Source organism: Camelus ferus, chromosome 9, assembly GCF_009834535.1.
Source record: "Camelus ferus isolate YT-003-E chromosome 9, BCGSAC_Cfer_1.0, whole genome shotgun sequence".
NCBI lineage: Eukaryota > Metazoa > Chordata > Mammalia > Artiodactyla > Camelidae > Camelus > Camelus ferus.
The window spans coordinates 36,995,993-37,020,562 of record NC_045704.1 but is presented as its reverse complement, the minus strand read 5'-3'; the positions used below and the strand labels follow the sequence as shown (position 1 = coordinate 37,020,562).

General features: G+C 42.5%; 2 protein-coding genes across 2 annotated transcripts in view; one reads left to right on the top strand and one right to left on the bottom strand.

The window, feature by feature from the left end:
* The first annotated feature begins 8,163 nt into the window (after positions 1 to 8,163).
* Positions 8,164 to 21,004, top strand: PRSS54 (serine protease 54). Its single transcript, XM_006179791.2, is given in 6 exon segments — positions 8,164 to 8,199; positions 8,201 to 8,249; positions 10,502 to 10,673; positions 15,752 to 16,010; positions 16,613 to 16,744; positions 20,051 to 21,004. Coding segments are annotated over 6 exon segments (1,200 nt in total). The 3' UTR covers positions 20,603 to 21,004.
* CCDC113 (coiled-coil domain containing 113) overlaps positions 20,975 to 24,570 on the bottom strand; it is a 20,495-nt gene continuing 16,899 nt past the window's right edge. The window contains exons 8-9 of the mRNA XM_006179748.2: positions 22,141 to 22,296; positions 20,975 to 21,140 (exon numbers count right to left, since the gene is read on the bottom strand). Coding sequence (XP_006179810.1) covers positions 21,006 to 21,140; positions 22,141 to 22,296 — 291 coding nt within the window. The 3' untranslated portion in view covers positions 20,975 to 21,005. The remainder of the gene's footprint in view (positions 21,141 to 22,140; positions 22,297 to 24,570) is intronic.

Below are 24,570 nucleotides of genomic sequence, written 5' to 3'. Positions count from 1 at the left end.
AAGCAAACTCTATGGAAGAAAGTGTCCCCAGTTGAGACCTAGAGGCTACAATACCCAAGGATGAAGAACAAGAAACTAACAACTCCCATCATTACAGGCACATGGGAAGGCAAGCTGCTTTGTCTGTGAGTTAGAAGATAACACAGAAAACACATTTAGAGTTCCCCCACCCCTCAAACAGCAGATCGTGGAACTGTCAGATACTAAATATGCAACAAGTATATGAAATGGTTGAAGAAATAAAGGATGCAATGGCAAAGGTGAGGACCAACAAGATACAATCAGAAACAGAGACCTTAAAAATGGATCTTCTAGAAATAACAGTGTTTCTTTGTCCAATTAAAAAACCCTCCTGAAGATAGTAAATTAGACATAAGTGAAGAGGGAATTAGTAGCCTGGGAGGCTTATCCACAGCAATCACCCAGAATGCAGCACAGAGTGACAAACAGATAAAAACAGGAAAGTGAGGAGAAGAGAGATGAAGGCGAGGATAAGAAAGTCTATCTGGAGTCCTGGAAGTAAAGAGGAGAGAGCCTGAAGAAGAGGCAATATTTGAAAAGGTGATAGCTGAGGTAGTTCCAGAATCAATAAGAAAATATAAAAACACAAAGCCAGGCAGTATAAAATACCCCCCAAAGCATAAATAAAATAAATTCATGCTTCAACTCACCTTAGTGAAAGCATAGTGCACCCCAAACAAGAAGGTCTTAAGGAGAGGGCGTAGTTCAGTGGTAGAGCATATGCTAAGCATGCATGAGGTCCTGGGTTCAATCCCCAGCACCTTCATTGAAAAATAATAATAACTTTAAAAATAAATAAGTAAGTAAACCTAATTACTACCTGCCAAAAGAAGGTCTTAAAAAGGATCAGAGAGAAAGGACAGATAATTTGTAAGGACACAACAGTCAGGTTGAGGAGACCCTTTCTCAAAACAATGGAATCTAGAAGACAAGGAAAGAACACGTCCTGAGAATTGAGGGAAACAACTCTCAACCTAGAGTAGTGTGCCACCAAAACTGTTTTTCAAGAAAAAGGAATGCCCAAAGAGACATTTACAGACTAGCAAAAATTGAGAAATTTTTGTCATTAAGAAATCTGTACTAAAGATCTGTACAAGATATCGATTTAACATCTAACATACAAAAAGGAATAGTGAGCAAATGACATAATAAATATTTAAAACCAAACAATCACTATCTGAATAAAATCATCATCATCATCACCATCATTATCATCAAGTATAACGTATGGGGTTTAAAAAAGAGCAAAAATATGGAAGGAGAACAGCATGTAAATCATGAGGGGGAGATTAGAGTAAACGAATTTTAAGGTGGTAGTATTATCATGGGGGAGCTACTATAGAAACTAGTGTTAGAGGTGATTAAGTCAAATGTGTATGTGTGATAGCTTCAATGGTACCCTCTAGAAGAATATAGCTAGATTCAAATACAGCACAAATTCAAACCAGTAGCCAGAAAATGTGGAATGGGCAAAACAAAACATAAGACAAAAAGGCAAGAAAGAAGGGGAAAGGACAGAAAAAGCAGAACAATTTTTTAATAAAAGGAAGACAGTAAAACAATTCCAAATATATCAACAATCCTAATAAATACAGAAGGAATATACATACCAGTTAAAAAGATAGAGATTGTCAGATTGGGTTTTTTTAAATCCAGCAGTGTACTATTTATGAGATATATCTGAAGCATAACGTTAAAGAAAGTTTGAAAGTAAAAAAGAAAACATATGGAAAAAGAAACATCAACAAATAAAAGGCAGGCATAGTTATATTCATGTCAGAGAAAATAAACTTTAAGATAAAAGGTATTATTAGGGATAGAGATCATAAATACAGTCAATACACATTATTCACGAATTCTGTATTTGCAAATTTTCCAGCTCACTGAAACTTATTTTAACCCTGAAATAAATACTTGCAGTGTTTCGCAGTCATTTTCAGACAGGCACAGAGGAATAAAAAAGTTGAGTCACTCAACATGCAGATTCCCAGCTGAGGCCAAACAAGGCTCTGCCTTCCTGTTGTAGCTCATACTGTAAACAAGTATCCTTCCTGCTGTCTATTTAATGGCATGGTTTTTGTATTTTTGTGCTTTTTGTTGGTGATTTTGTTTTGTAAAATGGTCCCCAAGTATATAGTGCTGGTGTCTAGTGTTTCCATGTGCAAGAAAACTGTAATGTGCCTTATTGAGAAAATGCATGGATTAGAGAAGCTTCCCTGAGGCATGAACTATGTGCTGTTGCCACAAGTTCAATGTTAGGGAAAAAACAATATATATTAAATAAGGTGCCTTTAGACAGAAGCACACATAAAACAAGCTTACATATTGATTAGCTGATGAATATGTTATAACCAGAAGCTCACAGGAAATATTTCACCTAGGAGCAATGGTTCAGTATTCATTAATTCAGTGTTTACTGCAACTTCATAGAACATAGCTACAGAAAATAATGACAAAGAACTATATTTCAGTATGACAATTCTAAATTTATATATTCAATAAAATAGCCTCAAAACATACATAGCAAAAATTGCTATAACCATAGGAAGAAACTGATAAAATCACCACCATAATAGGAGGTATCTTTCTTAATTATTGGTAGGTCAAGCAGAGAGAAAATCAGAAAAGACACAGAAGATATGAACAGAACAATCAATGAGCTTAAGGTGAATTGATGGATATAGACAGTTTACATTTTCCTCAAGCAAACATGGAACAGTTAAAAAGTTTCTTTTTCCATACTAGGCTTCAGAGCAAGTCTCAAGAGATTCTAAGAATCAGTATTACCCAGATATTCTCCAACCAACTGGGTTAGAAACAGATATTAAAAATTAACTAAAACTGACACACCTTTGAATTTTTAAGGACACATCTCTAAGTAGTTCGAGAGTCAGAAAAGAACCATAATGGAAATATAAAAATACTTAGAAATATATGATAAGGAAAGACAATGCATCGAAACTTAAGAGAGGCCAAGGGAGTAAAACTTAAAGGGAAATACAAGAGTTTAACTCTTATTTTAGAAAAGAGGGCAAAGAATTCACAAGCTGACTGTCCAACACAAAATTTTCAAAAAAGAACATAAAATAAACCCAAAGAATGTAGAAGAGAACAGATAATAAACGTTAAGGGCAGAGAATATAAACTAGAAAACAAAGATAGAAAGTAATAAACCAGTACTAGTATATATAGATATAAAAAAAGACAAGCTAAAAAAATAAAGATTAAAAAAAAAATCCTAAAAAACCCAAAACACCAAAAACAAAGAGATCAACAAAGACAAAAGTTTATTCTGAAAACACAGGTAAACTGGAACTCTGGAGAAACTGACCAAGAATAGACAGAGGCATGAATAAACACTATTAGAAATGAAAAAAGGATGTTTACTTCTACAATAGAGATTTAAAAAGATAGTGAGTATGCCAATAACTTGAAAATAAACAGAATGAAAAAGTTCCTAGAGAAACATAACTTACCAAAGCTGTCTCAAGGTCAATAGCCTGTATGGTCCTAGAAGCACTAAAATAGTTAAGCCGCCCTTAGAAATTCCCCCACAAAGAAAACACCAGACCCAGAGAATTTTTTAATGAATTCTGCAATATTTTAGAGAAGAGACCATCTCCAACTAATTCTACAGGGCCTGTAAAACTGATTAAAGAAACCAAGATAATATGAAAATGAATATATGAATGTATATGCATGAGTGGGACATTGTGCTGTACACCAGAGATAGACACATTGTAATTGACTGTACTTCAATTAAAAAAAAACAAGATAGGAAAATCACAAACCAACTTAACTCACAAACACAGATGCCAAAAATCCCATATAAAACATTGACAAACAGTAGTGTATAAAAAGCTAAAACATTAATCCCTGAAATTCCAGTGATTTAAATTGAGAAATTCCATGTTGTATTAACCACATTAACAAATTCAAGAAGAAAAACCATACGATTATCTTAACTGACACCGAAAAATTATTTGACAAAATTCAATTTCACATTTTGATTAAACAAAACAAAACCTAGAAATAAAAGGGGAGTTCCTTAACTTAATTAAGTAAATCTATTTAGCAACCTGTTATCATACATTATTCTAAATGAGGAAGTGTTAGAAATCTTCCCTTTGACTAAGACAAGAATGCTCACTATTGTTGATTCTCTTCAGCTTTGTACTGGAGGTCTTAGCCTGGGATGCAAGACAGTAAAAAGAAATGAAAGGCATAACAATTGTAAAGGAAGAAACAAACCTGTCATTATTTGCAGGTGATATGATTCTTCACATGGAATATTCAAAAGAATCTGAAGATAAATTATCGGAAATAATGAGGGTTTAGTAAGAAATGGTTTAAAAGTGAGATAAAAGAAGACATCATTTAATTGGAACCAAAAAGTATAAGATACCTAGGAATAAATTTTATCAAAAGATGTGCATGACATTTTTGAAGAAAATCATAAAATCTTTAAAGGAAACCTAATTAAATTGAGAGATACATTGTGCTAATGGATAAGAAGATTCAATATTGTAAAGACATTAAATTAGCCACAAATTGATCTATTGATGCAATGCAATTCTAATCCAAATATCAGAAGATGGTTTTTTGGTTTTTTTCTGTGTGGAAGTTGACAAGTTGATTTTAAAAAGTACAAAAAGCCAGGAATAGGCAGGAGATTCTGGAAAAAAAAATTAGGTGGGAGCGCTTGCCTTACTAGCTTACAAAGCTGTAATATTTTAATATTATAATAAGATTGTGTGGAATTGGCACAGGGATATAGACAAAACGACCAATGTAACTGAAGAGATCTCAGAAAAAGTGCCAGGCACATATGGAACTTTGAAATATGTCTGAGGTCATGTTGGAGACCTGCGGAGAAATGATGCTAGCACAACTGAGTGTCCATGGAGGAAAAGTAGATCTACACCATGCACAAAAAATTCCAGACAGATTGAGGACTTGGGTGTGAAGAACAAAACTTTAAAGATCTGAGAAGATGATATAGTAGAATGGATCTCTGATGTTGACCTAGGGAAGGTTTCCTTAACAAGATAAAAGAGCCCTCCCTGTATACTATTCATACATTTGACTTCATTAAAACTAAAATTAAGACCTTCACAACAAAATTCTTGTTCAAAACTCTTTGTTATGCTTCTGCATCAGTACAGGAGCAAAGTCACCCCATGCAACTGAGCAAGATCTACGACATATTTGTGCGAGCAGATATTTCACTTAACAATTCAACAAACCAGCCGTAAGTAGGAAGCAAGCTAGGAAAACAGGTCACACACAAATGAAGAAGTGCTTGATTTTTTTTTTCCTCTTAATTTCACAAGAGATTTTTTTTTAATGTAGTAAAGCTCTTTTTGGCAGGTTTAAAAGCCATTTTCCAAAACTGCAACAGGACATGAAGAAATATTTTCCAGAGGACAAAGCAACTGAGTGGACTAGAAATCCAACCATCACTATCTCTCAGGATGAAACGTCTCAGAAGAAATTTTCAGCTCCCCAGGTTCTGAGCATGATGGGCAGCCCCATGAGCACCGGAGAGCAGTCATCAGTGAAAAAAATAAACCTCTCCATGATTTTGGAGTCCACGTTCAGTCTGATTACCAAGGACTGAATCTCTGACAGAGCCTCCAAACATGCTGCAACTTCAGATGTTGTTTAACGGAGAGGATTTTCTAACTTAATGCAAATAAAGAGTAAAAGTAGAAAGTGACAGGTTGATAAACTACATGTTTCATGCTGTCACTGTCTTGGATATGGAGCCCTTGATGTAAGATTGTGAAAGAATTTCCTCTCAAAGATATAAGATTCAAAAATTCATTATTATTAACCTTAAAGAATTAAATAATTATTTAAAATATGATGAATTAAAAAAAAAATTTACCTGAAGCTGGTGGTCTGTATTAAGTGGCGGAAAGGATGAAAATTTGAGACCCACTGTCTATAAGGTCCGCTGGCCCCTGTAGGATTGTGAGCCTTTCTTCTTGTGAGTTATGCTACATCATTCCTATGAGCAGATAAGAGTGTTTCTGGCGGCTTGCACCTGGCTTCTTTTCATGCAGAAATTTAAAGAGGAATCTGGAGAGAGTTAGGGTCTTGTACACTAACCCCAGCATCCCCACTTTAAAGAGCAACCCCGGACTTTGCCCCAGTCACCATTTCTACTTCCATCCCCTATAAAGGCAGCATGTGGTCCAGGCTGAGAAATGCAGACTCGGAGATCGTTGACCACCCTGGAGTTGGAAAGATCTGGGTTGGAATCCTGCCCACGTTTTCCAGGTGTTCGGCTTTAGGGAAGTAACTTTCCCACCCTGAGGCACCATGTTTCCATCTGGAAAACTTGGGTAATTCCCTCATCCTGGCAGGGTGATTGTGAATCATGAGTGAGAAAATGTATGTGAAAGCTCTTTGAGACCTGCAATGCGGAGCATATTGAAGGATCAACAACTCCCTTTTCTTCCACTGCCAAAAATCTTTCCCATTCAGTTCTTCCAGAGGAAGCCAATCCCTGCTGGGCGTTGGAGGTGATGGAGGCTGGCGAGGCACACAGGATGGACGTCAGGGAGATCATGAGGGGAAGGAGACAGCGGCTCCTCTCTACTCAGGCTTCACTTTCTATCCAGCCATTCTTCCCTCCTCAGCCATTCACCTATCTGTCCAATAAACATCATTTCCGTGCCTGTGCCAGGAGCCTGTGCACCCTCTGGTTCCCTGGACTTACATCTTACCACCATGTTGTCAACACTTCTCTGAAGTCCTGGCATTTGTGCTGAAACTGAAGCTGTTCATAGTGGTCAGAGTGCAGCTCCATCTGGCCCTGTGGTCTGGCAGGGCCTTTCTGGTAGCTCCATGTGGACCTGCCAGCTGCAGGGCTAAAGAAAACTGGGTTGAGCCTCCAGGAAACCACACTAGGGGTGTAAGAATGTTGTCAGGGATTGGAAAAACCAAACCCACCCAAGTTGTGGGCTTCTTCCATCCAGCCTGACAGACTCGTATAGACACAGGGCGGGTGCTGAGGAAGCAGACAGACCATGGCCACAACTGGACAGGACTCTCTGATCTAGCAAAGGGGATGTCATCTCAGCCAGACTTGGGGAGAGCCAGGCTTCCAGAACAGCCCTGCCAAGTTTAAGAAACAGGCAGGCTTTTCATCCTGGCTCCTCTGATGTTCCCCTGTCCAGATGTTTGCTTGGTGACACCATGGTAACTGTGATGCCACAATGGAACATTCTTCCTAAGGTGGTAGAAGGAATCCCTCTGTTGAGCTCTGCGGTGTAAGGTCAGAGTGAGTTCATTTCTCCTTTGGCAGGAGCGGTTCACAGAAGAACTCTGAGAACCATTCTGACGACAAGAAACATGTGGTGTCACGAGCAGACCATAGTGACTGAGAATGGCACACGTGGGTTCCTTGGCCTGTCTTGCAGCATCTGAGGCGAGGGTAGGCCTGGCAGTGTGGTGGATGGCGGAGCACGCCTGGGCTTTGCATTCCAGCTCCGCCACCTGGCAGCTGTGTGGCCTTGGGCGGGATTCTCAACGGCTCTGAGTGTCAGTTTCTGAATCTGTAAAATGGGGGTGATAATAGTGTCCACTTCGTATGGTTATTGTGTGAATTTACTGAGCAACACACTGGGGCTGTTACCAAGCAAAAGTATGAACTGTCACCAGTTAAAAGAAATCCAAGCATGACGTAAGCCAGCAGAGTTTAGTCGCAGGGGCAAGACCAGCGTGGGCTTTCCCTGAACCCCTGCTTTTTCTCTCAGCAGCTTTTTAGGGCTACAGAGTTAAAGCAACGGTTGAATTCCACGAGTCAAAAAATGACCCTTCTCTGAGACCCAACTCTGTGGGAAGGTCGGGGACCCTGGCTGGACTGAGGAGGAAAGTGACCAGCGTGGGCTGCCTCCTCTCCTTGGGCTGTCTTACAAATCGCCTGCTGAATATCGGTGCTGGGCAGTGGGTCCCTGCCTCTTTACTGCACGGAACCAAGAAATAGGGACGTGACAGGTCTGTTTCCCATGTCTCAGAAGTTTGGTCAGTGGAAAGCAAAGGGGTAGGGACTCCGACATTGGGGGAAAGTCGCCACCATGGGGGGGAGAGGAAAAGCCCATGCATCTGGATGTCCTGTTTTCACAGCTGCCCATGGTGTCTGCCGCGGCTCTCTTTGGGGATGGCAGACATGAGAGGAATGCTCCTAGTGCTGCTCTGCGTCTCCCACGCTTCTGCCAGTGAGTGTGCGGCTTTTTTCTGTAACGACTTCAGCTGATCGTGTGACGTGGCAGGGGGAATCATCCTGGAAAAGGACAGGCTCCTTCATGTTCAGAGAGGGACTCTGGGCAGGTGACTCACAGTGCTCTGCTCTGGGAACCAGGCAAAGAAGTGGAACGTGGGGCGTGGATGTAGGAAACTGGCTTCAGCAGCCTGATGTCAGGGCTAATCCTCAGGTGAGAGTGTGGTTAGGAAAAGAAGCCTGAGGCTACCGAGAGGCCCCCTGGGCAGAGGGGGTTAGTGTGAGGCCTGACTCCCCACTCACAACCCCTGCCCTGCTCTTCCTGGGGGCATTGTCAGGCATTGTCAGGCATTGTCAGGTTGGGAGCACGAGATGTGTCTTAAGCACTTGGGAACCAGCCCTTCCCTGTGTTCAGCATCATTGTTCCAGTGAAGCCCTTTATCCTTAAGCCTTCATCATTACCTCTAAACTGACCCCCAATTGCAGGGCTGAGCAGGGGTTCAGGGAGGTGCCTTTGAGGCTGCCCAGCCTCAGTCGGCAGAAGTGGCAGCCTTGGTCCCCTCCCCGACCTCCAGGTTGTCCGGGGATAAGAGTCCAGCCTGGACAGGGGCAGATGGAGGAGGGGTCCCTGACTAAAGCGGGTCCTGCCTCACCTCACTGCCAACCCAGCTGGCTCTGTCCTGTCTTCCTGGAATTAGATGGGAGACATGCGCGAGCTCCATGCGTGCCTCTCCCCCTCGTAAAAAGCCTCAGGCAAGTGACCCAGAGTGAGCATTTCATCTCTGTGTCAGATTTCCTCATTATATCTTGGCCTTTCAAGGGTTTTAGAAGGTCAGATGAACCAGCCAACTAGAGCTTTGGAAAAGCAAAAGTCATCACACACCTGTAGGTACTTGCTGGGGTAGGAAGACTCGGTGAGTGCCTTGTTCACCACAGACTGCCGAGGTCCCGTGAGAAGAACGGAATTCCTGTCTTTGGTGATGTGTACACATAGGACAATTCAGCCAGGGCTGGCAGGGGCAGGATACAATTTAAAACTTGAGTCATATTTAACTCTTATTTGAAACAAAGGCCAGACTGCAAAGAGACTGTCCAGTCAGAGGTGATCCACTTGAGGGCTCGGGGAGGCAAAGACCAAGCAGGCCTGGGCGGTTCCTCTGAGCACTGGGACAAGAAGCCGTCAGGGAGTGCTTGGCTGGCTGAACGCTTTTGTTGGTTCACCAGATAATTTCTTGAGCACCTATGACGTGCCAGGCACTGTGCTAGTCCCTAGGGATACAGGGGCAAGCAAATCAGACAGTGTGGTTGGTTGGGGGAGTGGCACGTGCCCACAGCCTGAGCGGGAAGAGTGAGGACAAATATGAGGATGTGAAATGCCGCTGCAACGCAGACCGCGAGGGGTTGAGTGTGTGGAGTTTGGGTTCACCTGGACCGGCTCTACAGTCTACTAGCTGTGTAATGCGGACAAGGGCTTAGCCACTCTGAAGTGCAATTTTCTTATCTGCAATCTGAGGATGACAACGTCCGCCTCTAGTTCTGCTGGAGGAATTGTATGAAGTAGTGGAAACCAGCAGTTCCCAAACTGTTTGGTCTCAGGACCCCTTTATACACTTTAAAGTTATTGAGACCCCAAAAGGGTTTTTTCTTTTGGGGCTATATCTTTCCATATTTAGCATATTAGAAATTAAAATCAGGAAAAATTTAAAACAGAAAAATATCTGGGGTCACACATGCTATTGATCATCAGGGTGATGACATTATGTAGCCCCTGGAAAATTCCACTGTACTCCAGCAAGAGAGTGAGAGTGAAATAAGCAAACACTGTCTTAGTGTGCTTGTGAAAACAGTTTTAACCTTACAGACCCCAGAAAGGGTCCTGAGGACTCGCAAAGGTCCCAGACTATACCTTAAGAACCACTGATGGATATAAAAGGTTTCAGACACTGCCTCGTATTTGCTAAGTGCTAAGCGCTCAACAGATGAGAGTGATTATCGGTAGCCTAACATTACTTTTAGATCCAAAGATGCCACCAAGCGTCTTTTATGGGGAAGCGACCCACTAGGAAAAGAATGGGAGGTGGGGGTGGCGGTGGTGGTAGAGTTACTGGTGACTAGGATGGAGAGCCTGAAGGAGTGGGGAACCAGTGGGAGAGCGAGCGGGCCCTGAGGTCTGGTGCTGGCGGTGGTAGCCACGGGTCTCCAACTCCTTGCCCCAGCAGTGAGGCCCTTGCACCCCACCCCACCCTGCAGGTTGTGGCATCCAGAATATCAACATTGTGGAAACTTCTGAGGAGGGGCTGGTCAAAGACAAGGAGTTCCCGTGGGTAGTGTCTCTGCAGGATTCCCAGTACACCCACCTGGCTTTCGGTAGCATCCTCAGTGAGTTCTGGATCCTCAGCATTGCATCTGCCTTACAGAACAGGCCAGTACCCCTGCTTTTGGTCCTCACAGCCCACTGGGTCGGGGCGAGGGACTCTGTTTCCTACTCAGCTTGGGGAGGCCTGGAAGGTGGACTCCTGGTGACAGGGCAACAGGGCTTTTCATCAGCTCAGCTCAGTGAGTCTGGGGGTCTTAAAACCACCAGTCACCAATGTTGGCACAGTCTGTGTGTTCTCTGCGGTAAAGACAGCCAGCTGCACACCTGCAAAGTGAAATGATCGTTTCTCCAACCTCTACAGGAAGGATATTCGGTCCCATTTTTCTACAATCACAAAAGCACTGACTCTTGATACTAGAGGTCCCCTATTGCTCTCTACCTCTTGTTAAGCCCTTACCTTAAAACACTTACCTCGGGCCTTAACAGTGTGACTGCCACAAATATAGGCACGTAGAGAAAAGACTTAATGGAAATACGCACTTGAAGAGTGCCTGTGTGTGGATGCTCAGAATGCACATGATTTCTGTTCTCTTCTTTGAACTTCTCTGTATTCTCCAACTTTTTCACAATTAAATGGGCATTCTTCTAAACTAGGGGAAAAAACCCAATACATGCTATTAAAGGGATAACTTTTGGTAAAACATCTCACTTTCTGACTCCATGGTTTAACTTCTGGGTATCAACATTAAGGAAGTAATTTCAATCACTGGAAAAGTTTTATACACAAAGTTGTTCATAGGATGATTAACTAGACACAAAACCCTTGAAATGTAATGTCTGATTATCATGGATAAATAAATTATGATATAGTTACTCTTTTTTATATAGTTTATCATATGTTATGTATGATATATAGTGTATAAATATTACATATAATTATATATAGATCTATCTATATGACACATGCTATATATTATAGCATATATAAGCTATATATGATATACTATATATACTTTATATATTATATATATATATATACACATATAGAGTATGGGGGGAGAGTATAATTACTATAATTGGCTAAAAACATTACAGTGTAAACCCCTGGTGGAATATTGTGCAGCTGCTGAATTTTTTAACACATGATTTATTTTTTAATTAAAATTTTAAATTAAAAATAATGCATTTAAATGAAAATACATCTAATACCATGATGTTTACGGGGAAACCAAAGGGTGTATAATGAGAAGCAGCTCCTCCCCTCCCCTGCCCTTCACTCACCATTTCCCTTCCTTGAGCCACTTCCATCACCAGTTTCTTGGGGATTCTTCCTGAAACACTCAGTGCACTCATGGATAGCTATATACCTATAGGTCTTTCTATATTGACTCATATCTATTGATTGAGAGAGAATTTTCTTTCCCTCCTGTATTAATCTGTTGGGGCTGCCACAACAAAATACCATAGACAGAGTGGCTTAGACAATAGAAATTTATTTCTCACCATTCTGGAGGCTGGAAGTCCAAGATCAAGGCGTCAGCAGGGCTGGTTTCTCCTGAGGACTCTTGCCTTGACTTGCAGATTGCCGCCTTTTCTGTGTCCTTCCACGGCCTTTCCTCTGTGTGCACACAGTCTTGCTGTCTCTTCTTATAAGGACACCAGTCCTATTGGACTAGGGCCCCACCCCACAAACTCAATCAATCCTAACTTCCTCCTGAAAGCCCCTATCTTCCAACTCATTCACACTGGGGGTTAGGGCTTCACCAGTGAATCTGGGGGGACACAACTCATCCATAACACACCCCAACTGGTAGCACACCATAGACATTATACCACTCAGCTTTTTTCACTCTGTCGTGAATGCTGGGTGATCTTTTCTTATCCATACAGAGAAGGATACATTATTTTCGTCCACTACCTGCCCAGTATCCCATGATGGTTGTACCATAATTACATAATCCTCTAATAATGGAAATTTAAGTTGCTTCCAGTCTGTCACTAGTAGCAAAAAATGGTACAGTGTATGTACTTGTACATAGGTTATTTCACACACGTGCAAGTATGTTGTAGCACAAAAAACCCAAGAGCGGAAATGCTGGACTGAATCTTGATAGTTATTGCCAACCAGCCCTCCAGAGAAGTTCTACTTTCTATGTAGTGTTTTCATTACTGCTATTTTCTGTCTAGTCTGCTGTTTGGGTTTTGATTTCCTTTTTGACTCTGGGTTTTATTAAGGACTGTTTTAAAATATCCAGGTGGTAGGGTGTTTTGTTTTGTTTTCTAACATGATTTAGAGTTATACCGCATGGTGATCTATTAGGGAATTCGCTGAGGTTGTCTTTGTGGTCTACTATGTGGTCCATGTGAATATTTTCCACAGGTAAATTAAAAAGCTCATTCTCCACCCTGGGTGTACAATTTAATATATAAAATTGGGGGCAAGGAGTCCACTTGATCTGTCCTAGGCTGACTGAGACAAATTACAAGCTTCTGGCTTCTTGTTCCCCTGTTTCCTGGAATTCTTACTCTGTGAACACTGTGTCACGTGCTGCAGATATTTACAACTAAGGTCTTCACAGTAGACTGAATTCCTTACCACCATTAGAAGCCCTTCCTTGTCTTACTCCAAGTTTTTCTGCTCTGAATTCATGTTCAGAATGAAACTCTTGCTTTTTGTTTTTATTTTAGGTTATGCTTTCTGTTTTCATTGCTTCGTGTTTTTCTTTTCATATATGGCCTTTGTTTTGTATGTCTCTTCTGACAAATTTGGAAAGTTTGAATTTTTGTTCTGGTGTCCCTCTTAAAGTTATCATTTCATGGAAGACACTTAAATCTTTTGTTCCTCTCTGATAGTCCTCTCTAGACTCTACTGTGGCTGGTGCCAGAAATCCTGTCTCTTTACCCTTCCCTCCTTCTCCATGACTACCCAATTTTAATAGGTTATTTATGTACTTTAATGTTTACTTTGATTCACATACATATTTGCACACCTTTGTTATTTCATGTATCAGCTGTAAACAAATAATACATTGGGACTTCTATAAAAGATGAGAAAATTGGTGTCTATACCTACCTCCACTTTCTTTTCAGTTTTAGTTACACCATTTGATTATTGCCAGGGTTTATATTATTACTCCAACCTATAACTTTAAAAGTTTTTCTTTTGTTTTAATTTTAGACTCAAGTTATAATGAATTCCACACTCTGACAGTCCCTTTGCTCGATTTTCTCCATTCAACACTAGAATTTGGCTAAAATTTGTCTTCAAGTAGTTTCTTAAAGGGCTCTCAAGCACCATATTTCCTTGGATTTTACATATTCAGAAATGTTGTACTGCCCTTAGATCTGAATGACCACTTAAGTATAGAATTCCTGGATCATACCTGCCTCTGTTTGAGAGCTTAATAGGCATTCTACGTCCCTCACCTCCCAGCTTCTGGTATTAAATCTTGCTGTGGAGAAGTCTGAGGCCACTTTGATTTTTCCCTCTGTAGCTGGATGGCCACACACCCTAGTACGCCTGGGAGGGGCCTGGTTTACACCTATTATCCTAACATCCTATTGTTAGTATTCCCTTTCACTCTCTTAAGTTCCCTGGGTTAGACAATAAATTAGAGGCCAAACTTGCCTTGACTTAATCTGGTTTTGTGTGGATCCCCAAGGCTTCCTTCTTTGTCACTGAAGTCTGGCAACTCACTAGCTATGCTGAGTTGCTCCCATTTGCTCCTCCAGATCTACTCTCTACTCTTTTCTACTCTGTTGGGTCCCAGGAGGTACACCAAAGGGTGCTCTTGCCTTCTTGGTTCCAGTTGGCTTTGGCCAAGGGGAGCACTGGCTAGAGATCAGAGGGAGTGGAGAAGTGAGGTCAGGGCCCTCATTCCCCTGACAGGTACTGCAGACAGGCTGCCTCCTCCAGCCAAGTGACCCACTCCCTGCAGCTCTGTCTGACCGCTCCCTCCCCCCGGCACCCTGTTGTTGCCTCAGCAGGAAGCTGCATACATCACCTGGAACCCAGCATTCTGCACTGTCCTTATGATTTCCCTACATCCTGCAAGACCTTTGTAAAGAGTCCCTTTATTAAACTTTCCTCAATTTACCTTATTGAGTATGTCATCTGTTTCCTGCTGGGAGCTGACAAGGGTATGTCTCAGCATTGATCATTCTGTACTGATTTTTCCCCAGGATACGGAGTACCCTTCCACACTATAGATTCAAGTCTTATTTCTGGAAAGCTTTTTTAAATTAGATCTTGAAATTATTTTTTTGTTTTTTTATTTTGGATACCTTCCTCATGGTCTGCTGACTCTCCATTGACTGCCATATTTGTCATCTTCCTCTCTAGCCTTTAAAAATCTTTGTTAATGTCCATTTCATTTTAGTCAGTCTTCTCAGCCTACCTTCTGTGTACCTCACTGTGTTTTCTGTGGTCTCTACTCTCCTTTATGCTGCTTCCAATTTGGCTTTCACTCTAGCCATGGTTTTATTTCTTCAAAGACTTTTCAGTTCTTTGCTGAGAAGCGTGTTTGAACAGCTTCATCTGACTCTGCAGCACGAGGTATCATCTGTAACCCCCTGTATTCTGGGTGTCCTTCCCTCTGCCGTCAGCCCTTCCTCTGTTCTGAGGTTTGGATTCTCTAGTGTCTCTTAGTTTTATGGTGTTTTCATTTGTTTCTCATTATTATGGTTCCTCGGGTGATTCCCAAGAGGAGAAAGGGAAAACAGTCAATTGAACTCCATCATTATTAAAATCGGAATTTCTCTGAAGTGTATTTGCAGAGTAAATAATATGGAAAGATTCTTGAGTTAAAATGTTAAGTGCAAAAGTCAAGAATCAAGATTACATCTTGGGTGTGACTACAACTATGTAAAAACAAACAAACAAACAAAAAACAAATAAATAAGCATAGAAAAAAGATAATCAGCCATAACATAACAGATTATCTACAGGGGTGGGACATATGATAGTCAGACGGAAGAATCCTCAAGATCCTATGGGCGTAAGCCTAGGGGTTCAGGAAAGATTTCCTGGGGACTAGGTCCAAAAGGGTCAGTAAAAATTAGCCCAGGGAAGATGAGTTGGATGAGTGTTTCAGGCCAAAAAAAAAATAGTAAATATGAAACCAGGGAAGTGTGAAGCTTCCTTGGTGCCTTGGCTTCTTAAGATTCCTTTGCTGTCTCTCCAGGAAGAACGATGTCACTATAGTTGGTATAGCTAAGATGGATGCAAAACTGATTACTCACGAAGAATATCCAGTCAACACCATCATCATCCATGAGGAATTTGATAATGAAACAATGAAGAATAACTTAGCCCTCCTGAAGACAGACACGGCAATGCATTTCAACGACCTGGTCCGGCCCATCTGCTTCCTTGGCAGGAAGCTGCATATGTTGCCAGCCTTGCAGAACTGCTGGGTGGCAGGATGGAATCCCACATCTGCAGTTAATGCTTTCCTTCTCCTAGAGGAGGCTGTGTGTGTGGTAGCAGTGGGTCTGGCTGGGATGCACCATTCCAGGGCTTAGCTCAATAATTCAGATGGCCTGAGGTTCTAGAGTTGGGCTGAAACCCTCACCTAATCAGTCAAGATTCCCAACACTTGCCCTTCCTGTGGCCATTCTTACATTTGGTCCTTTTCCTTCTATTCCTACACTAAAACTGGAAGTACATGGGCAGTGGGCAGCCTGAAATGAGTGCAAGGTTACAGAGGGGCCAGGGGTCATTATTCCCTGAACCAGAGCTGACTCTCCTCTTGTCTGAACCATCCTTGTTTTCTTTTATTCTTGGGAAATAAACAAGGAGATGCATTCATCCTCTGTAGCTGTAGAGGAAGGGTGAACATGGTCTCTGCCTATTTTCATATTCAAGGTCAAAGCAAAGGTACTTTTCAGTAAAAACTCAGACACAGGCTCTGATGTCTATGAGGAAAAGAGGTTTAACAGAATATTTCCTACTCACTGCCATCTGGTTATGTGAGTTGTAGTTGAGCTGACTTGGGGGATGTCTTCTTGTTAATAATTCTTGGGCTCTCTCTTGCATGGTCCAGACAGGAAATCACATGACAGTGAGTATCCTGAGGAAAATCTCCGTGAAAGACATCGAACTGTGTCCCTTAAACAAAATCCAGAAAACAGGATGTGGCAATCATGTGGAGCAGGAAACTGACTCTGTCTGCTTGGTAAGAACACAGTGGAGTAGAAGCAACATGCTGAGAGTAAGCAGTGGTCACCTCTCGGGGACCCTCGGGACTCCCCCTTGCTGGACGGTGAGCTCCGTGAGGGGAGGGACTGTCACCTGGGATTCATGCATGTCTCTGGGGTGAAGGGCACTTGGCAGGTGGCAAGTGCCCAATAACAGCCTGCTGAATGCACACTGAAGTGTGACATGATTAAGCATGGCTAAGTCACATGTTTTTTCAGTAGCTAAAAGTTTGAAAGTGTGAGTCCAAACTACACATGCAGACATGCTTTGAGCACACCTACAGTGCAGGGTCGCTGTATTTGGCTTCTTTGGAAGGTAGACTGGTGCTATTGCTCATCAGTTATTGTTTTTCATTTTTTCCCTGTAAGAAGTCCTGCCCTCTACCCGGATGAGGGCTGTACAGACGTGGCTGTCCTACTGCCTCAGGAAAATGTCTACGATTCACAAACACTTGTTCAGGCCCCCTCGTATCCCTGTCTGGAGAAAGTGTGCCTTATCAGGGTTACACAGTTAAAAAAATGTAAAAGACGAGAACCCAGGTCTGCCAGATTTCCAGGCAGTTTCCTTCCTCTACCCTAAAATTGTCTAAGATGCTGATCAACCACTTTCTTCTAAGAACCTTCAGAATTCCCTGATGGGGAATTTTTTTTCCCCCAGAGAATCTAGGGAGTTTTTTAGAGAAAGGGGAAAAATATATATGTAGACATTTTTTTTAAAGTCCTTTTATTGTGAAGGACTGCCTTTCACTGGGCAGTAAGTTTGCCCTTCCAAAGTTGGTTCAGCATTTATTGAGTGGCTACTAGTGGAGGACTGTAACAACTTCTTAAACTAGACAATGTGTTAAAATACAGTAGAAGATGTAGCTATTTAACAAAATCCTGCCATCAGCCACTCCATCAGTCTACTGCCACACTTCATCAAATCGAAGATGCTGAGTTGTAGAATGTACTATTATTTTATGTAACACCAAGAAAGAAAAAATGCTGCCACTTAAACTCTGAAATCAACCGATTAAAAGACACACCCCATTTCAAAGATGTTAATTTTTTAAGAGCATCATAGATTCAGCGGAATATAGTAAGCTGTTTAAACTCTAAATGATCACCTCTTTAAACTACCCACAAAGCTCAGATTGGTTTTTAACTCTAGCACACCTGTAGACAGTTCTTTGTTTTTGAACAGAATTGTGCTTGGAAACCGTCTCAGACAAACGAATAGTGACTTGTCTATCTAGGATACTTCCTAGGAAATGTGTTCTAGTGTCCAGAAGTCTTCAAAGCCACACTTCTCACATGTAGAATAAACCACCCAGGCTCAGTGACTGCCCTAATGGGTCCCCAGAACCCAACAAAAGCAGAATCACTCTGAACTCACCACCCTCCTTTCCCCCCACAACTGTTAGGCCCTTGGCTGAACATCAAGGCTGAGGATCATGCAAGGAAAGGGCCCCTCTCTGCCACGGCTGCTCCCCCGGGAAGATGAGGTGGGGCTGCTCCAGAGAAGCTGCTCCTGGTACTTTATGTTCTTGTTGCTTGAGCTTCAGAAGTCTCAGCCTGACAGGTTACGGGAAAGAGAAAAAGCAGTGTCTTCTACACCTGGATGGAACGGCAACTGGCAAAACTACACGATAGCTGGGGATGTCCACTGCACAATCATTTGTCAAACTATTTGTCCTGCATTCTTTTTCTTCCTCAAGCTGTAAAAGCACAGTTAAAACAAACTGGGAGTGGGACTGGTGAACGGAGAGGAGAGCACACCATTCTTGGCCAGAGAGCCTCTGTGCCTCAGGCAGACAGCATGGGGTGCAGACAAGAGCCTGCTCACCAGTCCTCAGATGACCAGCCAGAGCCCAGGGATGAAATCCCACCCTCGGCTGTTTGACAGCGTGGGGTGAAAAGAGTAGAATGTGAAAAACTGAAAAATCAAGAGTTCCACACAAAAGCATTCCCTTCTATCTAATGAAAGGCACAGCATGTCATCCTCGTGGGTATGGCTGTGGGACCCCCAGGGAATTACAGTAGCCCCACAGAGCGTGCCTCCCGATGGCCCTGCTGGCAGTCACTCCCTTCTTCTCCTATTTGCCTGCATTTCTGTTCTGGTGTTGGTTCCTCAGAAAAAGGGAGGTTTAGTGAAAGAGGCTGCGTGTGTGTAGAAACCCAAGAAAGATTGAACAGCCAGGCCTGGGAATGGGCAGGGGCCGAGGCGGCCACCATTTTGCCTCTCTGCTTCCTGTGGTCGAGTCTGTTCAGATTGTTTCCCATTGTCAACTGCAACCCCACTCCCTCCATGCCTTGGTCCAAACAGCGAGAGCAAAGTATGATTGCCCAGCCCTTCTAGTCAGGAAGGTCACACAGGTCAAAGGTGGCTGGCCAGCCTTTGGGGACCAAGGTGGACCACAGGCTGGGGGACAGGTATTCCTTTAAGAGGAGGTCTGGGGGGCACGACAGGTAAGGTGAAGTATACCAAGTAAACATCTGATTACTTTTCTCATATTTCTCAGCTTTTCACATAAAAATGATGGCCTTTTCTAGACACCAGGGTGGTAGCAGCTACTTGTTTACTGAGTGCATCTTGTATGTCTGCCAGTGTTATAGGTACTGTGTCCCCGCTTTAGCTCAGAGAGACTTGAGTAACCTGCCAGGGTCACATGGTCTAGTCAAGGCTGTGCTAGGCTGTGCCAGGCTTCTATCCACACACCTGAAGGGAGGTTAAGGTCTGTGTGGCAGAACTCCTGAGGCCCAGAGGACTACTCCTGAGGGAGCCTGGGCAGGGGCTGGGGAGCAGGTGCACTGACAGGCTGCTGCCGGGGTGGAGAAGCTGTGAACCCAGCCCTGCGCATGCTCCTTGGGAAGACTGACTCTGACCCAAGCAGGACTGGGGGTGGGGAGGAGCAGGTTAAAGGAAGGATGGAGACAAAATATGAGAAGGGAAAATGGGAGCATTCCAGGCCAGAAAGGAACGAAATATCAACATCTGAGGAATGAGAAACCAAAAAGAGGGAGGATTTATTTGAAGTACTTAAGAGGGGCAAGAAAATGAAATGGGAACTAGGAAGCTACAGGCAAACTGCAGGAGCCTAGTTTGTATAATAAAGGAAAAGTCATCTTGTTGGAATTTGTGGTGGTGATGACCTAGATTAAAAATAGTATCCCATGATTTACCCAATTTCCAGTGAGGACTAGTGTAAAACATTTTTAGAACATAAAGTAAATTGCACAAGGATATACTTAAACAAAGAAAACAAGTTTTCCTAAGATCTGAAGCCTTCTGTCCTTTGTCACAGGGGGACCCAGGAAACCCAATGATGTGCCAGCTGAAGGAACTGAATCTATGGATGCTGAAAGGAATCCTGTCCCATGGCAGTGAGCAATGCCCCGGCCTGTTCCTGTACATCAATGTAGAAGACTACAGTGACTGGATCACGTCTAAGACCAAGAGGACCAGCCCTCCCCTGTCGCCCTTCCGCCACTGGGAGAACCTGATTCCCTTCCCCGGCTACTCATCCCGAGCCGCCGTGACACAGAAAACACATCCTGGGCTGGGCCAGGTTGGATGGTCCCGAGTACACCTCCAAGGACAAAAAAGGGCCACCATGCATTCATGGCTAGTAAATGGCACTCAAGCGAGCCTAGACTTCAGGGAAAGGGGGCCAACGGAGTTGGGCACGTCTTCTGAGATGGCCGTACAACCCGTGTTCTATGACTACTACGGTGGGGGAACTGGGGAGGTGGGGGAGAGCGAGTCTACTTCAGGTCAGAACAGGTTACATCAACCCCAAGAAGTTATCTTGTTTTTCTTTGTGCTTGCTTTCTTTTGTAATGGTATCTTAGTCTAGGAGCTAACCCTCCAAACTAAAGAGTAAGCTCAGAACGCTGAGTGCCAGGTATTCACCATGCTGTTTTGGTGTCTGTGACAGTTGCACAGCCGGGCTGCCACAGACAGGCCCACGGCACAGACTGGGCGGGCTACCCCTCCCCCACCCCGACCCTCTGTCCCACTCCCACATGTGGGAAGGTCACTTTCATGTGTGCTTGTGAACTAAACGTGGGCTAACAAGTGTCAAACCATTAGAGTGCCCTGTGGTTTTTTCAGTGTTACTGGTTCCTGAGGCCAGACTGTGAAAATATTCCCCAGGGGCTGATGTAGCCTGGGAGGTGACTGGCAGCCTGGCTGGAGAGTTGGGGGCACCAGCCAGCACAGGGGACAGTGAGAGAACCCTGAGACTAGAAAGGATCTGATTACTTTAATGGATCACATTTTGGTTGGCAGCCATGGCCTCCCTCTGGCTGTTTCTCAGGGGGGCAAATTGCCTGCAACTGCTCACTGGTTGTTTTCATTTTATTCCAAGCCTTTCGGTAGCCTTTTAAGGACATCTGCAGAAAGGAAAAAGGGGGAGGGGGAGAATGTCATTTGGGACAAAAGGACTGTCACTATTCCACCCACATCCAGCCCTGTGATGGTGCAGATGGCCTCATGTGTGGGGCCTTCAGCATGCGTGCGGCAGACACGGGCCACCTAGGGGTGTCTGAAAGATTCTTCTAAAGAACTTGTTTCTGTTCCATGAAGTGCGAAGTTGCAGGTTCCTGCTGTGATTCTCTGCTCCTTCTCAACTCCAGATCTGATGGGCCCAAGTTTGGATCCTAATTTACTCCCTACCGCCAAGTGACCACAGGAAAGGCAAGAGAAAGCACCATGGAAAAAGCAACTCAGGTCTAGATGTGAGAATGCCATGCCTCCCAAGTGACCTGACTGGGGTTTAAGTTACTCTAAGGATGTCTTAAAGTGCCCTCAGTGTGCAACCTGGCCTGTGGCAGTCTCAGTCCTTTTTTTTTTTCCTTTTTGACACCACCATATTGTTTGCACTTTTCCCTTTTCTCCTACCCAGCTCACAAGGGGCAAAGGTGCTTCTGTGCACACGGTCCCACATGAAAAGGCTGCAGGGTCAGCCAACAACGAAAAGACCTGTGACAACTGTGTAAATGCATGGAATCAGGTTCTGAGTGATATTAAAAATCCATTAATATCTCACTTTTTAAAAACCTGTCTTCTCCGTGTATAAGTAGCAATCACTAAATTATCGATGGTGCAGGGAAGGACTCAGACGCTTCCTGAATTCATTAAGAAAACAAGCAACTAAAAACACACTATTACTACAGAGTCTCTTCCTGATAACCTGAAAAGATCCTGTCCCTGACAAGAAAAAGGAGCTTTAAAATAAAAAAAAGCCATCTCTCATTGGTATGAGTTGAAACAAGAGCTGAGATATCTCACATCTGTCCAAACACCTGTACTGTCAACTCAAAAAAACAAAATCCTCAATACAAACATGAGGGGTGTAAGACACTGCTAGTCTTGGGACTCCCTGGGGCTCACCTCTGCAATCTCCACTTTCCTCTCCCACGTCCTGATGGTCTTCTCCAGGTCCCCATTCCGGATCTTCTCCCGGACGTACATCATCACCTGTGGTGCTCGGAACTCCGTCAGCTGCTTCCGGAGCTGTTTGTTCAGAGCCATGGCTTTGGCTAGATCCTGGGAGGGGAAGGACCAATTAAACCCGGGTCTCCCTGGCAGTTCCAGCCTCCTGAGACTTACTGACCCTGGCATCTCTCCCCGGTTTCAATGTAGTTCTAAAAATAACATTTACATTTTCAAAGGAGTGCGTGGAATCACAAGATTTTGATTCTTTACAGATCGTGACGTTTTTATCCAGTTCAGAAACACAAAGTGCAGTCTGAAACAGTCTTTTTTCCCTTCCTTTCTTCCTTCTTCCACTTCATTCCTTTATTAAGGAATATGCTTTACCTTTTTTTTTTAATGGAAGTATAGTGAGTTACAGTGTGTCAATCTCTGGTGTACAGCAAGGAATATGCTTTACTTTCTATTGCTCAGGGGTTTTTGTGTTGGAAAAGTTATGTATTTAAGTACTCTTTGATTTGTTCAATCTCATTTTCCTGTCTTTTTTTTTTTTTGGCAAAATATATGTAACATAAAATTTCCCATTTTAACCATTTTTAAGTGCACAGTTCGTGGCATTCAGTACATTCACATTGTTGTACAACCGTCATCAACCATCCTTCTCCAGAAATTTTTCAGCTTCCCCAATGGAACCTCTATACCCATTAAACACAAACTTCCTACAACCCCCTCCCCACAGGCCCTGGCAACCACCATTCTACTTTCTGTGTCTATGAATTTGACTACTCTATCTCATATCAGTGGAATCATATAATATCTGTCCTTTTGTGACTGGTTAATTTGACTTAGATAACTGTCTTCAGGGTTTATCCATGTTGTAGCATATCAAAATTTCCTTCCTTTTTAAGGATGAATAACATTCTATTATATGTATATATACCCATTTTGAGTATCCATTCATCTGTCAATGGATACCTGGGTTGCTTCTACATTTTTAGCTATTGTAAATAATGTTGCTACAATCATGAGTGTACAAATACCTGTTCAAGTTCATGCTTTCAATTATTTTTGGTCTGTACCCAGAAGACGACTTACTGGATCACATGGTTATTCAATTTTTTGAGGAATCTTTAAATTTTATTTTTTTAATTATCATGCAGTAAAATTAACTAGTCTTTTTCTTTTGAGTGGATTTTTGAATTAGCAAAGTCCTTTTAATTTTTAACAATTGTTTTGAACAGGCAATACATTGAATTCAAATGGTATAAAAAGAACAGTCACAAGCTCCTGTCCCACCCACACAAGTCCCCTTCCAAGAAGCATACACTATTTTTAGGTTTCATGCATCCTTCTAGAAATCTACATCCATACAAACGTATATGTTTACCTTTTTTGACCCAAAGAGTAACCAATTCTACTCACTTTTATTCACCCAACTTTTTTTCCCACTCAAAAAAATCTTGGAGATTCTTCTGTATCAGCACATAAAGAATTTACTCATTCTATTTAACAGCTGTGTACTTTTCCATTGTGTGGACATACCATTATTTAAAAGTCCCCATAAATGGTCACTTAACTTCTCAGTCTCTTGCTATTACAACAAACAGTGCTGTGAGTACTGATCTTCTGGGTATACATGTGGTAAACATGCAAGTATATCAGTAGGGTAAACTACTGAAAGTGAAATTGCCTATTCTAAGGCAGTGGTTCTCAACTAGGACTATTTTGCTGCCAGGAAACATCTGGCAATGCTGGAGTCTCTTTTGTTTGTCATAACTAGGGGTGTGCTACTGGCATCTAATAGATTGAGGTCAGGGATGCTACTAAACACCCTACAATGCACAGGACAGCCTCCCACAACAAAGAATTATCTGCCCAAAATGTCAGTAGTGTCTAGGCTGAGAAACTCTACCCTAAGCATATGTGACTGTGTGGCAAATGGTGCTAACTTGTCTTCCATAGCGATCAAGCCAATTTTATTTCTGCAACAATGTTTGAGGCTGTCTATTTTCCTCCATTCTCTCAACATAGTCTTACCAACTTTTTCATCTTTGTCAGTCTAAGAGAGGGAAAGAGGTATCTCATTATAGCTTTATTTTGTGTTCCTCATATGTAAAGAAGAGCATTTTTCATATGTTGAAAATTTTTTTTTTGCTTTTCTGTAAACTGTTTAAATTCTTGGCCCATTTGCCCCCTATTTTTTGTTAGATTTTTCTTATTAATTTATAAAACTTATTTATGTTTTAAGAAAATAAGCTCCTGTGATACTAGATACAACATTTTCCCAGTTATCTTTTGACTTTGCTTATGATGGTTTTTGTCATGCAGGAAAAAAATTATTTTTATATAGCTGACTTTGATTTCATGGTTTATGGGTTTCACATTATA